Source organism: Terrapene carolina, unplaced genomic scaffold (genome assembly GCF_002925995.2).
Source record: "Terrapene carolina triunguis isolate 2854851 unplaced genomic scaffold, T_m_triunguis-2.0 Scaffold66, whole genome shotgun sequence".
NCBI classification, from domain to species: Eukaryota; Metazoa; Chordata; order Testudines; family Emydidae; genus Terrapene; species Terrapene triunguis.
The window spans coordinates 21,205,770-21,221,915 of NW_020664417.1; the positions used below are offsets into that span (position 1 = coordinate 21,205,770).

Sequence of the window (16,146 nt, forward strand, 5' to 3'; positions counted from 1 at the left end):
AGTGAAGGCTACTTATTTAAAAATTGTGTAGTTTACATTTTTGACATTGAAGTTTTCTGGCTTGTTTACTTTAAGAATGACTCTACAGCAGTGGTTCTCAACCTTTCCAGACTTCTGTACTTCTTTCAGGAGTCAGATTTGGCTTGTGTACGCCCAAGTTTCAGCACATTTAAAAACTACTTGCTTACAAAATCGGACATAAAAATACGAAAGTGTCACAGCACATTATTACTGAAAAATTCCTTACTTTCTCATATTGTCTGTATGAAATTTTAGTTTGTACTGACTTCGCTAGTGCTTTTTATGTAACCTGTTGTGAAACTAGGCAAATATCTAGATGAGTGGATGTACCTCCTGGAAGACCTCTGTGTACCCCCAGGGGTACATGTACCCCTAGTTGAAAACCACTGCTCTATAGTACTTGAAAACTGGTAAGCGTCTGTCATTGTGAAAAAAACATATGATACCCAGTGTTGTAGGGAGTCACAGAACTGTGAAAAGAAAGTACAGATTTGTTGGGTTTTGTTAGCTGTCTAGCTATTGACTTCATCTTGGAAATATTTTGCACACTTTCTTACTTATTTTGGCTTTTAGGTTACCTGCTTGCAGGACTTTTTTGGAGATGATGATGTTTTCATTGCCTGCGGACCTGAGAAATATCGTTATGCTCAAGATGACTTTGTACTGGATCATAGTGGTAAGGCTAGTTTAAACCTATTGAAATGTTCAATTCTCCCTGAACTCCCCCCTTTTTTCCCCTTCCTGATTCAAAAGTGTTTTTGGAGAAACTTATTGAAATAATTTTTTCTACTGAACATGTTTCTTTAATAAAATAATTTTCCAAACACTAGTTTAGCTCCAGTCCATTTGTCAGAGTGCGTTTTGTAAACCTGGTTTATTCTTCATGGGCAACGGACCTTGTACTTAAAAGGATATGGTGAACGGCAGTGGACTTTGAAAAGGGTGCTTTTAATCTGCTTCAAAGGCCTGATCACTGAAGTCAATAAGAATATTTCCACTGACTTTGGTGGGTTCTAACTTGGTCCCCGTGTTCCTGTTTTGAGTTGTTGGTGGTGGTGTGTTTTTTTTTTTTTTTTTTTTCTCAAAAATCACATATGTAGCTGTTTGCAGACCTACAAGAATTATCCCATTCATTCCAAAAGTCTATTAAAAACCTGCATCTTAGTCAGTTTATATGAACAGAACTGATTTATTATTTTATTGTAAACTCATAGAGAAGAATGAGCTTGTGCACGCATGCTTTCTTTACATCAGTAGATATTTATACCCTGGCTCTGTGTTAGCTGCTAGAAAGTTGTTTTCCAATAAAGAGAGAAACCCTATAATGTAAATTCAAAGGTAGTTTTAGAATTTCTGCAAAGATTATTCAATTTGGAATCTCAAGTAATGTGAAATTATTTATGCTGAAATTTGAGACAGATTTACACTATTTATTGCACAGTTTCTCTCACCAGCACATCTCATTATGCATCTTTAATATTCGAAATATTCCAAGTCTCATGGAAATGCGGTTATCAGAATCTAGGAGAGTACTGTTGCCAGATCCTGTGTTAGGCTGGCAAAGCTTAGTTTCTAATTATTTTTTCTCCTTATTGTGAGTGATCTGCCTCCTTGGTTCTTCCAGTGTCTTGACACTGGTTCAGCTACCGAACCAAATTACCCTCCCTTGAATGAAAATACTTATGAAGAGAGGATGCTTGGCATTGGTCTCCTTATGAAATGCCCACAGATCATTCAGGGAGTGTTTTAGGCTGTGTGAAAAAAACGTTTTTCCTCTCTCTCAATTTGTTTTTTGCTATAAACACCTGAATTATTTTTGACAAAAATGAAAATTTTATTGTTGCGGGAAAAAATTGCGACCAACTCTAATCCTGGTGGCCTTCCCCATCAGCTCTGCTCTCAGGCCTATGTGAGACTGAGCGGCCTGCACTGGTAATGCAAAAAGCCTGAAGACGATGTCAAGATCTAAAAGTGGTTTCCTCACCCCCACCCCGCAACTATTAGTCTTACTTTAATTATCTCCGTTTCATCTAATGCATTAATTCTATTTTTCCTTGCTTTCCATTGGTCCCTCTCCCCTGAATCCATTAGGACTTGTCTGGGCTTGGATTTGGAAAGTATTAGCTAGCATGTATTAACAGCCTAGTGTAGACAAGGCAGCATGCCTTTAACATGAATTGGACAGGTCGAGCTTGAAGCTTTAACCTCACACAGGCCTGAGAGGAGAGCTGACATGTTAACTAATATCTTCCAAATTATAGTCTAGACAAGGCCATAGTTTACCTTCCAGCCCCAGTCCATCAGTTCTCCCTCTCCCCAGTACCTCACACCCAGGCTATCTGAGTTGGGCTCTTTGCTTAGAAGCTGCAGTAACTCTGGGGAGGTCTCAGTGGAAGAGAAGGGTAGTTCAGGGTCAGCAATAGAACTTAATGGTCTGGCGTGGGGGCTGGGGAGTGGGGAGCAGTCACTAATCCTGTCCACCCTTCGTAGCTGGTCAAATGCTGGAGACACAGCAGGAGAGGCAGGAGTCTGAGAATAGACCCAAAAGCTGGACGCTAGTGGTCTGGTGTGAGAACTAAATGGCTGTGTCTCCCTTGAAGCAAGTGGTGGAAAGAGTATAGGGATCCTAGTCTAAGCCCTGCCACCCTTGCCTGGAGCATGTAAATGGAAGCAACTGAAGTCATGGAGAGGCCCTGTGAATTAGATGGGTTGGGACAATCTTAATTGGTTTGGAAAGAAGTAGTAATGTATCATGGGACAGAATAGCCTGAGGATGGTAAAATAGGGGCCTGGAGAAGTGAAGAGGGCAGGAAGGTTTGAATTGATTTGGTAATACGGGAGGAAGGTTGTTTGGCATAAGCAGGGTTGACTTTGTTTCGTGGGGATTTGAATCATTTTGTATTTGATTTTGATAAATTGATCCAGTGGCATGTGTAAATTCATTTGTTGGTGGGTTGGGTTGAATTGATGGCATTTGGGAAATGGGGAGGAAAATTGGTCTAACTGAGACAGATGGTGAAAGTTTAGTAATGGGTGTTAACTGCAGGAATGAAAAACTTCCCAAGAAGGCAATGTGTGTGTGAATATTGGTTCCTTTTGTCTTTGGCTTCCCTTTATTAATAGATGTAGGTGATAGGTGGGTGGGAGAAGATAACTTTATTGGCTCTGCCCTTTGGTGTCCGCAGGCATTTCTCACTTCCTCTGAAAATTGGTAGGAATGGCACTGCACTTCTGGCAAAAATAACCCAACTGTCTTAGAGTTAGGCTAAAATGAAATTGGCTTGAAGAGGCAGAAGGCGCAGGTTTCAGTCCAGTTAACAAGATTTCCAGTGTGTTAACATGTGTTCCAGCATGTGTGATGCTGTATTATATAGAACTGTCATTACAGAGGTTGGTGAGGCATCAGAAGAACCACTCCATCCACTTCACTGTCTCACATATGTCTAGATACAAATTTGAATTGTACTATGAATCCAACTTCAAGGCATGGAGAAGTACTGCATTCAGAATATTTCAGTATTTGGCCAGTTCAAAACAGAATTTATATAGTATGTGGGTTAAAGTTTTTTTGGATTCTTCTGTAAATTAGTTTTGTTTTAATTTGGCAGAAATGTTTGGAAAATGTAAGTTTATTTCATGGGCAATATAACTACTACCGTAGGTGGTCTGATTTAGAATTGAATCCGTACACTTAAATATTTTCCAAACTCCATCTGTTTCCTTCCAGAATGTCGTGTTATGAAGTCGTCATATTCCCGTTCACCTGGTACACCAAGACAATCTGGATCCAAAAGCCCAGGACCCTCACGTCGAAGCAAGTCACCTGCTTCAGGTACAATTATAAGAAAATAGCTGAATATTCAGAGCATATGAAACTTGTAATTTGATTGCCATCTTTTTATGAAGTGGAAATGTCATGTATTTCATGATGAAGAACCTGAAACGCCAAGTTATGCCACATAGATTTTATACACTGAAATGCATTTATTCTGCACCCTGTAAAGAAAAGAGATTCTTTTTCATTATAAGCCAAAAAGGTTTGAATTTGTGAATGTTTACAGTGGCTTGTGCTAATTGTACATTTAAGGATAAATTTTCAGCATGGGGTTGGATTTGCAGAAGACCCCTATTAACTGAAATGGGATCATCTGGTTAAATCCTCATTCATTACATTAAAAATATACCCTTCTGTGTTTCCAATTTAGGGTTTTTCCCCTTTCATATATTGAACACTGTCAAAACATAGCAGTTTGCTTCTTTGAGCTGTTGTAAGTTGTCCTGTGAAATTGCATAAACACCTTTTCTTCTCATACTTCCTGTCATTTTATAGTAATGTCCAAATTGTCTCTTCACCTGCTGCTAGTCTGACTGAATAGCACATTTCCAAGCATTGGGTATTTTTACTTGAAAATGAGAAAAATGGGAATTTTTGCTTTTACTTTTTACCTCACAAGTTATTGTGGTTTTCCCTCATCCCCACCCCAAAATACAGCAAAATTCAAATGTTTTTTCTCTCCACTGGAGAAAAGTGACACTGGCATTGAGCCATTGGATATTAAAATATATAGTGCCATGCTCTGATTGTGGTTATATGTGCAGCTCCTGTGTGCGTATCAAAGCCAGAATATGATCCTATTTTCTTATTTTCAAATCAATATTTACTGCCTTGCTAGAGTGATTTTCATTGTCATTTTGTGTCTTTTGTGTCACAAGTAAAAGTAGGATTTTTTTTAGTTTCAGAGAACAACTGTAATCATAAGAAAAGAAAGGGCAGTACATAAAAGTCTGATTTCATAACTGATGTACACATACATTATGCAAGCCTGTTAACTTCATTGGGATTGTATGGGGTGTAACTCTTCAATTAATTTAGTTCAAAATGTAGTGATTAGTACTAATATTTTCATTTTATGATTTATTTATACTCTAATAAAGCTCAGAATGTGCCAAGCAATGTCCACATACCCAAGTAGACAGGTCGTGCACCAAAGTTTTCAGTCTACAACTTTATTCTGCTCAAACCTTTACATAAAAACAAAGGGTAAAAATTTCAAAAGTGCTTAAGTGGTTGAGGTGCCAAATGTCCTGTTTTCAAAAGTGACTTAGGAGCCTCAGTCCTATTGAATGTCTTTTAATGGGACTCTAGGCTCTGAAATCATGATTGGGACTTTGGCACCTTGATCACTTAGGTGATTTGAGGTTTTTACCCCAAATTGTTTGGTATTTATGCTTATACTTTCCCTTTCAGTTTTTGGTGGTGGTTGTTGCTTGTGCATTTACCCTTCTTCCTTTGTGTGTATGCTGAATAACTTCTCTCCTTAATGTCTTTCTCCTTTGTGTCAAATGAATGAGTGCAGTAAAGAGGGGTGGCCACTACTCCAGTGCTTATTCTACAGCAAAATCCCCAGGTGAGCCATTATTATTATGGCTTTATCTCACCATCGTGCCTCTTACCTTTCCATTTACCCTTCTCTCCATTTCCATGAATGTATTACAGTTTGCCACACACATTTTGTGCTCTGGAAAACAAAAGCACATTGGATCTATCCTACTTGTTACTGTAGGTCTTTGAGAGTGTGAGTGATGCTTGTAACTGCCAGACATCTGCAGACAGTGCAGTAAAATTAGATTTATTAAGGTATAATTTGACTATATATAGAGAAGCAGCCTTCCAAGCCATGAATATATATAGTCATTCTAGAGTGTGTGATAATGAGAAATTTTAACCAACACCACCAGACAAAATTAGCTGGAGCTGAGACTGAGAATTGCTGAAAATGTAGCTAAATTCAGAATAATGTGGGACTGATTTGCTACTAACTTGCATCAGAACAAGTCAGGCCCTGTGTTTTCCAACTTTTTGTGAAGCAAATGAAATAAATATAATTTTTCTTGGATCTCTGCTGTTTAAGTCTAAGTCCTAGATCCACAATCTGACAATATATTTATGTGCAAAAATGGGTCAGCCGTATCCTAAACAAAAAAACCCCAACCACCTCCATTTCCCACATAAATATATATATTCTTAATTGGCAAGTGGCTTACAATATTGAACCACACTGGAAATACAAATTTAAAAACTCTTCTAGTGTTGTTTAATTGTGGCATTGCATATTCCATTTAAGGAACTGGGGAAAAGTAAATGTATTTATTTGTATTATAACTCATACTCAAAATGTGCTTGCTGCTGCCACACATTATATAGAAAGACACAAACCCTGCTCCTAAAGTGCCTACAGCTGGAGAACTGATTTAGAAAAGAAAAGCTTTGTGTACACACGCAACAATCAGCAGCAACAAACAAGTTAGAAATACATAAGTATTACTGACTCTCTTTTTATTGAGAATGTCAAAGGAAGGTATTGCAGTTTCAATTGGCAGCTGCTTTCCTCCTTTTCCTTAAAGTCCGTCCATGTGACATCTCCACTTCTTGGGAGCTGAGGGGGCTCAGCCCCTCCCCCCAGGATTGGGCCCTACGGATCTGTTCTCACTGGAGTTACAACTATGTTCTAGCACTCATCCAGAGTGGTTGCAGAAAACATGGTTGAGATCTATCCACAGGTCAGTCTCTTCTTGTGTTGTCTCCAGCACAATACTGTGTAGCTACTAAACATCTCTGGGCAGCTATCCTATACTGCATCTGCAAGGGATTAGAGTCGGGGGAGAGCAGCATGCAGAACAACACCAGCAGCCAAGGGGCAATGTACTCTGGGATGTCTTACTTCAGATTGCTGGGAGGAAGGAAAACCAGTTGGCAAACCATTGCACAGACCTGGTTAGGGGTCCTTTCCACACCTAACCTGAGTTTTATGAGTTAGAGGGAGACAACCATGTCCCGGCCTAGGCCTCTGACAATGGCAAAATATGGTCAGCTGTCACAGTGACTAAGTGTTTACCATGTTGTGCATGTAATGGTTTAGAGACAAATATGGTACTAACTGGTTACAAACCTACGTAAAAGTTATCACATAGGCAGGGCTGCCCAAACATACCAAGGCAGGCACAAGATTGTGAGCTTCCTATAAACTATGTAAAATGAGTTTCTGAATAAAAGTGACAATTTCTGCTCCTATAGCACTACTTAGCTGATTTCAGGCAGAATTCTCTAGACAACCTTCTTTTATGTTCACAGGCTGTTTTTTTTGTTTTTGTTTTTTGTTTTACTGCTATAGAATTTTAAAATTGAAGTTCTTATATGGCTTTCCAGGAAGTACAGTATAAAATAATAACTAACACTTAAGCCTTTTCATGCAATTTACGAAGTTAAGGAAGCTTTATTATCCCCATTTTGTGGAAGGGATGTCTGAGTAACAGAGAGAGAGGAGATCTTCCCAAGACCCTAAGGGACATTCAGTGGGACTTGTGCTCCATTTAGATGTTTTTGAAAATCTCCTTCAGAGTGACTTGTCCGGGGTCATAAGGTGCTTGGTCCTGCTCTCGTTAAAGCCAATGGTAAAACTTTCATTGATGTTAGCAATGTAGGATCAACCCCTTAGTGATTCAATAGCAGAGTCAGGAATAGAACTGGGATGGTCATCAGATTCCAAGAAGACCGATTCCCTAGATAAATGGTGCTTAATTTTTAACCTAGCATCATGCACATTCGGGAGGATCATTTGTTAAGGCTGTGGAGCTGCTGTGTAGTCACAGTAACCACTGAGATCAAAACTGTTCAAGCATTACAAAATAAAATAGAGCTGTGTAGGAAGACTCCTCAGTTCCCAGAGAAGGTCAGTATTGTATGTTGGCTGGCATTCGCACAGCAAAAAACAATGGTGGTGCTTAAAAGAGTAGTGCATAGCCCATTAGAGAAATTCTTCACACATCTGAAAAATTGTAGGTGGTTACTTGTGTTTCCATGGAAACAAAATGTCTTGTTGGCAGGTTTTTGGTTTTCTTAAAGGAGAAACTTCCTCCCACTGTGAAGTGTTGTGTTTTTTTTTTTTTTTTTGCTCTTTAGTTTCCTGATCAGTTTTTCCTCTCCTTGGGCAAACAAGGATTGGATGCAGAAGCAATACATTTCATCATTTAATAGAGACTCCTTTGGTCAATCTTATGAATGACACCGATTTAGCCCTTTTTTGGAAGAATGTAGGACCTGAGCTAACTGCCCCTCAAGCCAATAGGAGTACAGTGGAGGTTTTATTAGGTCCTGAATAATTAGAGGGGTTAAAATGGGTAGGTTCTTGACATCAGAGGTTGTGGGGAGGAAGAATTTTTCTGTCCTCTGAGAATTTTCTCATTGATGCTTATAGGAGCTCCTTGAAAGTTCAAAATTGAAATGTTAACTTTTTTGGAAAATGTTTTTCCTACACACAATGCTCTATTATTAAGGGTTCAGTTAAGAACCTGTAGTCTACTACGGTTTGGTCCCCAAAACGCACACATTTTATTTTAAATGAAAACACAAATCACCTATAAAGTATTAAGTTGACTTTGCAAATGGGGAAGAGGAAAAGGGAGGTCAAATTTTGGCAACCTGAATTGTATCTCTTTAATATTTTGTTATGATACCACAATAAATTATGCATCTTAAAGACCCAATCCTCCTATCTTTGTGTACCCAAACCTTCCACTGGCAACAGGCAGACTGGCTCTCATGAAACCGGAATAGAAATTCAGTGTTTTCTATGTGCAAAGGATGCAGCCAATTTCCAGCCAATGGGAGTTTGAGTGAGCAAAGGATACTGTATTGGACTTTATGATTCTTTCTGAGATGCTGGGATTGGTCCTATTTGGTCTTTATGTGAGTAAACTCAGATAATACTTCAGAGAGGCACATTATATTGCAACAGGCATTTGCGTTTTTATCTTTTTAATAATCTTTTCTTCCTCTTGGTTGCCTTTGTTGCTCTGGTCAGTCAATGGAACACCCAGCAGTCAGATATCCACTCCAAAATCTACTAAGTCCTCCAGCTCTTCACCAACCAGCCCAGGGAGCTTTCATGGACTCAAGGTAGGTATTGCACACCTTGGTCTTTTGCAGCAGAAACTGAAACTTTCATGCTAATAATCAACCCCTTACTAATGGAACAAGTTCTAGGTGGTGATCAAGAATAACAATCAAAAGTATGTACATACCTACCAGAAATCAAAAACCATTTCTAGTCCATAAGCCATTCTTACTGGTTTAATTATTGATTTAAGTTACTTGGTAGATTTGGGGTGAGATTCTTTGATGTACCTCTCTCAGAGGTGCAGCACAGAACTCTGAGTCTATGGGGGTGGGGGGGGGGCACTGGTGGCTTTGAGCCATCTCTGTGCCTACTTGATCCCGCCCTTCCCATGCAACTTAGAAACCCTAAAGCTCCAGTAACCTCCCAGGGCTGCTCTATGGGCTGCAGCACTGCATGCTGCTGCCCCACCCCGACATGCCTCTCTCGCCCCTGGCAAACTCTTCCTGCCCCTTACATTAGGGCTTATTCGGGGATTCTCTGAGGGCAGCCTTACAGCTGGCGGGTTTCCGCAGTGCCTGCACCAAGAGAATCCTCCCCTAGTGAAACCATGGCTTTCCCTTTACCAGGGCTCTGGCCCTGTTACCTTATGTGTGGGACTAGAATGGTGGTGAGACTTTTGCTACTGTCTTTTGTAGGAGAATTTTCTAGTGAATACATAAATTGCAGCATTTCTCCAAGTGCACTAGAGGATTCACTCCCTGATCATTCTAAGTTGCAGCTCCCATTGTTGAACATAATGGTTGTAAAGAGGATGCATAATTTCATCAAACATAATTGTCTCAATTTAGAGAGCATAGAAAGGACAGATCACAATTAGAGTGGTACTCAGGTTTGGGTTTTTTGACATACTAATTATTACTGAATCTTTGTCTATTTCGACTGCATATTGCACTGATTTCTGGCAGGCTTCCCCAGTGAGCCTGCTAGAAAGGAATTTTGATTGACGTGATAAGTTCCAGTATATTCTTAAATTACTTGGTTCTTGGTAGTAATTTTTGATGTGCTTCTCTTGCACTGAGTCTACAGTGCTGAGCTATACTAGTTTCTCTTTGGACACGGGCTTAGATGGTATGCACTCTGTCTTGAAAAAATGACGTGTGTGTGTGTATAGGAGCAATAGCAGTTTTTACTTGTGAAAATGTGAAGTGTGTATCTTAAATCAGAATTTGGCTCAAAAAATCTCCAGTATTGTATCCTGAAGTTGCTTATGGTATAAAACACCAATATTGGTGGAATTGAGGGTATCTTATTTACAAGATTTTTCGCCTTCTGCATTTTAAAATTTTTTTCTGCTTTATCTCATTTACCTCAATGAAATTACTAATGTAGAATTATAAATAATTACTATTCTGATTGCTTTTAATAGAGATAATTTCTGATCGTAACAAGCTATTTTTAATCAAGTGGAAAGTCCTTTCTCCCTTTCACTGTCAGTTTCACTCAAGTAGCTTCTGCAGTAATTTTCCATTTTTGAATTCAGTCGATACTTGGTACTAATGGATTTTCATGTCAAATAAGCCATGCATGCATCATCAGAGTTGGAAAATGGCAAAAACAAACTAATCATCCAAAAAACATAAAGTACCTACCAAAGTAGTAGCTACCTCTCATTTTTCCCACTGGTATGCAGCTATTCAGAAGTAGACTCCAGCTGTGTTTTAGTCACTAGAGAGTTGGGTATGCTTAGCTGGTTCATCTTGGCGTCAATGCCAAAAGGAGTTAATGCATTCTGTCACAACACTTGTTTCTGTTTCTGGGATGTATTCCCAACACTCATCTGTTTCTGGGAAGTATTCCAACAAGCATGCATGAGAGTCAAAGAATTGACATAAAAATAGTAAGAGAAATATTGTAACAGTTATACCTGTGCTTTTTAGGAGGCCATTATATTTGTGTTTGGTTTGACCTGTCCATCTATGAAAAAGAAAAATTCAATTTTATTGTTTTGTCGGGCCTTTGCAGTCCTTGCCATGTCCCACTGGTGATGTCCTCTGTTGCACACTGTGCTCTTACATGCACAGACTGGCTTCCTGCACTTGTATTAAAGGTGCAAGGAATCGTTGTCCAGAAAGTGACAGGTTTCAGAGTGGTAGCCATGTTAGTCTGTATCAGCAAAAACAACGAAGAGTCCTTGTGGCACCTTAATAATAAATAAATTTTGTTAGTCTCTAAGGTGCCACAAGGACTCCTCGTTGTTTTTGTCCGGAAGTGACCGTGATTGCAGCTGAGAAAAAATGCAGATGTTGAAACCATGGCAGAACATTTATCACGTTGAAGGAACAAGATGATATGCTGAGGGTTGGTTTGTTTGAAAAGTTAATGTTTTGGCTGCTGATTTCATTGTAGGCATGTGTATTAATATGTAGAATATTAACAGACAGAATTAAGAAGGTATTAAAAAAATTGCTGGTGGTTTTGTGTGTGTGCACGTGCAACAATTCATGCAGTAGCTCTCAGGAATTCAAAGGGCAGGGTTTTCCTATGACACTTCCCTTCTTGTTTTTGTTTTTTTAAGGTTTTTAAAAACCAGACCCAAATGCTCATTCTACTCCACAGTTTTAAAAAAAAGACAAGTTACGGTTACTTATGAATGCTGTACTGCTGATTGAGCTCCCCTTTTCAATGGCAATTGATATTCTGTTTAGAAAATAAACTGTCATTTCTTTGATTAAAGTGGATAACAATTCTGGTAACAGTGTCTAGTGTTGCATAATCATTGGAGACAATTATGATGAGGTCTTTTTGTCTGGAAGAAAACAAATCAGGGTTGATTTTCAACTTACTGAAATGATCATGCAGGAACAGCAGCTGCAAACACAATACCCTTGCAATGCCAATATCTTCTTGATCTCCAGAGCAAAGTATATGGCAAATTAAGTATATGGCGTATTTCACCATAGGATTGAAGTTGGATAATAAATGCTAAAGACCAGGGCACAGCTTGAGTGATAATTCCAGACATCAGGGCAGTAAAATAGCAAATCATAGTGATTTTAGTAGCAATTTTTCTTTCTTGATCACAGACCTTGACCCTTACATCATATTCTCTTCATACCACATTTCCTTCAAAGCAAAATGAAGAATTGTTTCATTCCCCAAGGATTTCCCTCTCCTTCTCAGTGTACTGGATCCATGGAAATGGTACTCTCAGGGACAGAAAACCAATCACAGGAAACAAACTCTTGAAGGAAGAACAGCTTATCTTTTTATAGGGGGTCTTTTTTCTGCCCTGATAAACTTTCATCCAGAATGTCATTGTGCTACTAATTCAGGTGTTCATGTGGCCCTGTTGTAGCCAGTATCACAAGATATTTATGTGCCAGATGTGCTAAAGATTCATATATCCCTTCATGCTTCAACCACTATTCCAGGGGACATGCATCCATGCTGATGACGGGTTCTGTTCAATAACTATCCAAAGCTGAGCATACTGATGCATGTTCACTTTCATCATCTGAGTCAGATGCCACCAGCAGAAGATTGATTTTCTTTTTTGGTGGTTTGGGTTCTGTAATTTCCACATCAGAGTGTTTGCTCTTTTAAGATTTCTGAAAGCATGCTCCATACCTCATCCCTCTCAGATTTTGGAAGGCACTTCAGATTCTTAAACCTTGGGTTGAGTGCTGTAGCTATCGTTAGAAATCTCACATTGGTACCTTCTTTGCGTTTTGTCAATGAAAGTGTTCTTAAAACAAACAACATGTGCTGGGTCATTATCTGGGACTGTGTAGCGATGCGAGACTCACTGGTGCGGCGCCTCCTGCTGGTGATCCTGGGAATTAGCTCGATTCCAGTCTGGAGCGCCCTCTGCTGGCTGGTGGCTCACCTGCCGCTGGCCCTGTGTCCCTCCTGGACCCTAGTGTCCTTTACCTCGGGGTCACCCACTGCAGTACCCCCACACTGCTCTGGGTCTCCCCTCCCAGGGGAACCCCCAACCCTCTCACCCACCTTGCCTCAGTGGCTACTGCCAGTCATCATCTAGCCCCTGCTCACTGGGGCAAACTGCAGTCTGTCATGGCCACTCATCATTGGCAAGGGGGTTTGGCCAGCTGCCTCTGCCTAACCCCAGACTGCACCTCTGCAGCCCCAGTACCACCTTTAGGCCTTGCACAAGGCCTGCAGCCTGGGGAGTTGCCAGGCTGGAGCTCCCCAGCTCCTCTTGCCTTTCCCCAACACTGCTCTACCTCTGGTACCCTGCTCCCAGGTAGCTAGGTCCTTCTCCCTCCACTGCTAGAGAGAGACTGCCCCACCTCCTGGCTCACAGCCCTTTTATAGGGCCAGCAGTCTCCTAATTGGGCGTGGCCCCAGCTGTGGCTGCCTTCCCAATCAGCCTACCCTATTGGCTCCCCGGGGCTGTTTTAACCTCTTCAGGACCGGAGCGGGGTGACTGCCCAGCTACAGACTGCTATAACATGAAATACATGGCAGAATGCGGGTAAAACCGAGTAGGAGACATACTATTCTCTTCCAAGGAGTTCAATCAAAATTTAATTCACGAATTATTTTTTTAATGAGCGTCATCCGCATGGAAGCATGTCCTCTGGAATGGTGGCCAAAGCATGAAGGGGCATATGAATGTTTAGCATATCTGGCACATAAATGCTGGCTACAAAAGTGCCATGTGAACACCTGTTCTCACTTTCAGGTGACGTAAATAAGAAGAGGGCAGCATTATCTCCTGTAAATGTGAACAAACTTGTTTGTCTTAGCGATTGGCTGAATAAGAAGTAGGACTGAGTGGACTTGTAGGCTCTAAAGTTTTACATTGTTTTGTTTTTGAGTGTAGTTATGTAACAATCTACATTTGTAAGTTGCACTTTCACGATAAAGAGATTGAACTACAGTATTTGTATGATGTGAATTTAAAAAGATTTTATCATTTTTACAAAGCAAATATTTATAATAAAAATAATATAAAATGAGCATTTACACTTTGTATCTATGTTGTAATTTAAATCAATATATTTGAAAATGTAGAAGAACATCCAAATATATTTAATAAATTTCAATTGGTATTCTATTGTTTCAGTGTGATTAAAACTGCGATTAATAGTGATTGAATTTTAAAATTACGATTAATTTTTTTGAGTTAATCGCATGAGTTAACTGCCCTAGTTTTAATCAAACCTCTGAACTTTTTTCACATCACTAGAAGTTCAGTTTACAAGGGACTGGTAGAGTGTTCTTGCAGGCCCTGCATTTTGAAATGAAAGGTAGTAGTTGTGGGCACCAAATGGAAGATCACTGTGCATAATGTGAGTGTTGGGGAGAGGCTTACTTTCACTTTTCAGCATAGATTCTGATTTGCTGAGTCATTCAGAAATTTGAGTGTCTTGTATAATGCAGGATGACTTAACAAGGAGGACAGTGTTCTTTTTACTCTTCTATAAGCTGATGACTGACAGTTGAAAAGTACAACCCTTCTGGTTGGCATCTCCAGTGACCCAGATCTATAATGCTGTTAAAATACATGTTTTCTCCTTGGCTCCAGCAGATCCACTACATCCGCTGCTAATAGGGAGCACTGCACCATTTAAAAAAAAAAGCAAACTCCCAAATTGAAACGGTTAATCAAATCTGTCAGAAGCATTCATTTAGGGGAAAAGAAGAATAAAGTACTTAATATTATGAGATTTTTAAGCGTGGTCTCGGACTTTCCAATGCTCCCTTGTGTATGTTTGGTTATTAATAGACATCAGGATTTGTGAAGTGTTTTTCAAACTCATCTCAGACTGGTTAATTCAGCTAAAATGTTTCATTTTCTGTCTGACATTTAAAACTGTTTTTACAATCCATGTGGTGAAAACCACAGCAGCAAACTGGTTTAGGTGATTGGTGTATCCAGCAGACGTGTGTGTCCAGCTGATGTTTTGTGTGTCTCTTCTGAAATTAGGTTCCATAAAACCCAGCCTTGCTTTGTAAATTTCTGTAAATAAACAGGCTTTAACTTTGAGGCATAGTTTTGGAAACCCGATTAAGCAACTAAATAGCGCTGTGCTCGTGTGTGTGTGTGTGTTTTTCAATGTGTTGAGACCAAATGACTACGGTCAAAGGGCATTATGGCCCCGATTCAGCAAATCTCTTACGTGTATGCTTAACTCATTAACATCAGTGGGACTAGTCTCATGCTTAAAGTTAAGAATGCACTTAAGTGATTTGCTGGATCAGAGCCTATATTCTTGTGGGATTAAAAAAAATTTAATTTCCCTTTAATCATGTTAGCATGTTCAATTTTAAAAATATATACTTCCACAAAGTTGATCATTTTATTCTAGTGAAATAAAAATAATAGAGCTTGTAAGAGGAATCCTTTAGACACTGCCTTCAGATATTTATATTTAGATATCTTTACTGCTTATGTAATAGAAAGGTTTAGCCTGTCTGTGCTAGAAAGGGAAACATGAGCATGATACTTAGTGTAAAGCCCATTTACAGCTATCATAGATGGGCTTGGAATTCTGAACACTCTTACTGAAGAGATTTTGAGCTGCATGGCAGTAATGTCAGCGTAGTTCTTCAACATTTCGAATGCAGCCCAGCCAAGTACTTGATATTACAGTGGAAAGTGAAGAATTTAATATATAGTGCACCAGCCAAACGTGGGACTGCTGGGTCCCATTTATATCAGGCTCTCTCCCATTGAGTTAATGAAGAGAACTTGAAATCAAGCAGAAGACCAAACAAAAATAATGGAGTCTTTCACTGTAGCATGGGGTTCTGGGACAAGAACTGCAATGAACAAGCAAATATAAAGCAATATGTCAGTGACAGTGAGGATTTTGTCCTGGGACTGTCCTGGCTTAGAGCCTCAGTCTTTTGTCAGTTTTGTCCCATGAATCAAAATGGATTAGAGCTGAAGTGTGCAATAGGCTTTATTTTTTTTTTTTAAAGGGGGAAAACCTAAACTAACACTATGGTGCCTATTTCACTGCCCTTTCTTAGCACCACGCTTCCATATGCATATGTTCACTCATGGTGGTTATCTTGTCACCTTCTGTAGCAATGAAGACATTCTTGTCATACTCAAACTCCCTCATAGCCTTTAGCAAATGAGCCTTCTAAAGTGCCATGCTATGTATTATCTATTTCAATATTCTATTTCATACCTATCACACTATATATTCCAAAAGTTAAAATAGTCAAATACAAATAGTTGGCCACCAACTAG

General features: G+C 39.5%; 1 protein-coding gene across 5 annotated transcripts in view; it reads left to right on the forward strand.

The window, feature by feature from the left end:
* The window catches only part of DCLK2 (doublecortin like kinase 2), a 136,092-nt gene that overhangs the window by 60,818 nt on the left and 59,128 nt on the right, over nt 1–16,146 (forward strand). For 3 of the 5 annotated variants that reach the window (XR_003899762.1, XM_026647845.2, XM_026647847.2), the window contains exons 3-6: nt 595–697; nt 3,749–3,853; nt 5,379–5,429; nt 8,883–8,977. Coding sequence is in view for 3 of the 5 variants with exons in the window: in XM_026647845.2 (XP_026503630.1) it covers nt 595–697; nt 3,749–3,853; nt 5,379–5,429; nt 8,883–8,977 (354 nt within the window). In the remaining 2 variants the exon portion in view is untranslated. The remainder of the gene's footprint in view (nt 1–594; nt 698–3,748; nt 3,854–5,378; nt 5,430–8,882; nt 8,978–16,146) is intronic. The other 2 variants (XR_003899763.1, XM_026647846.2) reach the window with 1 other exon arrangement.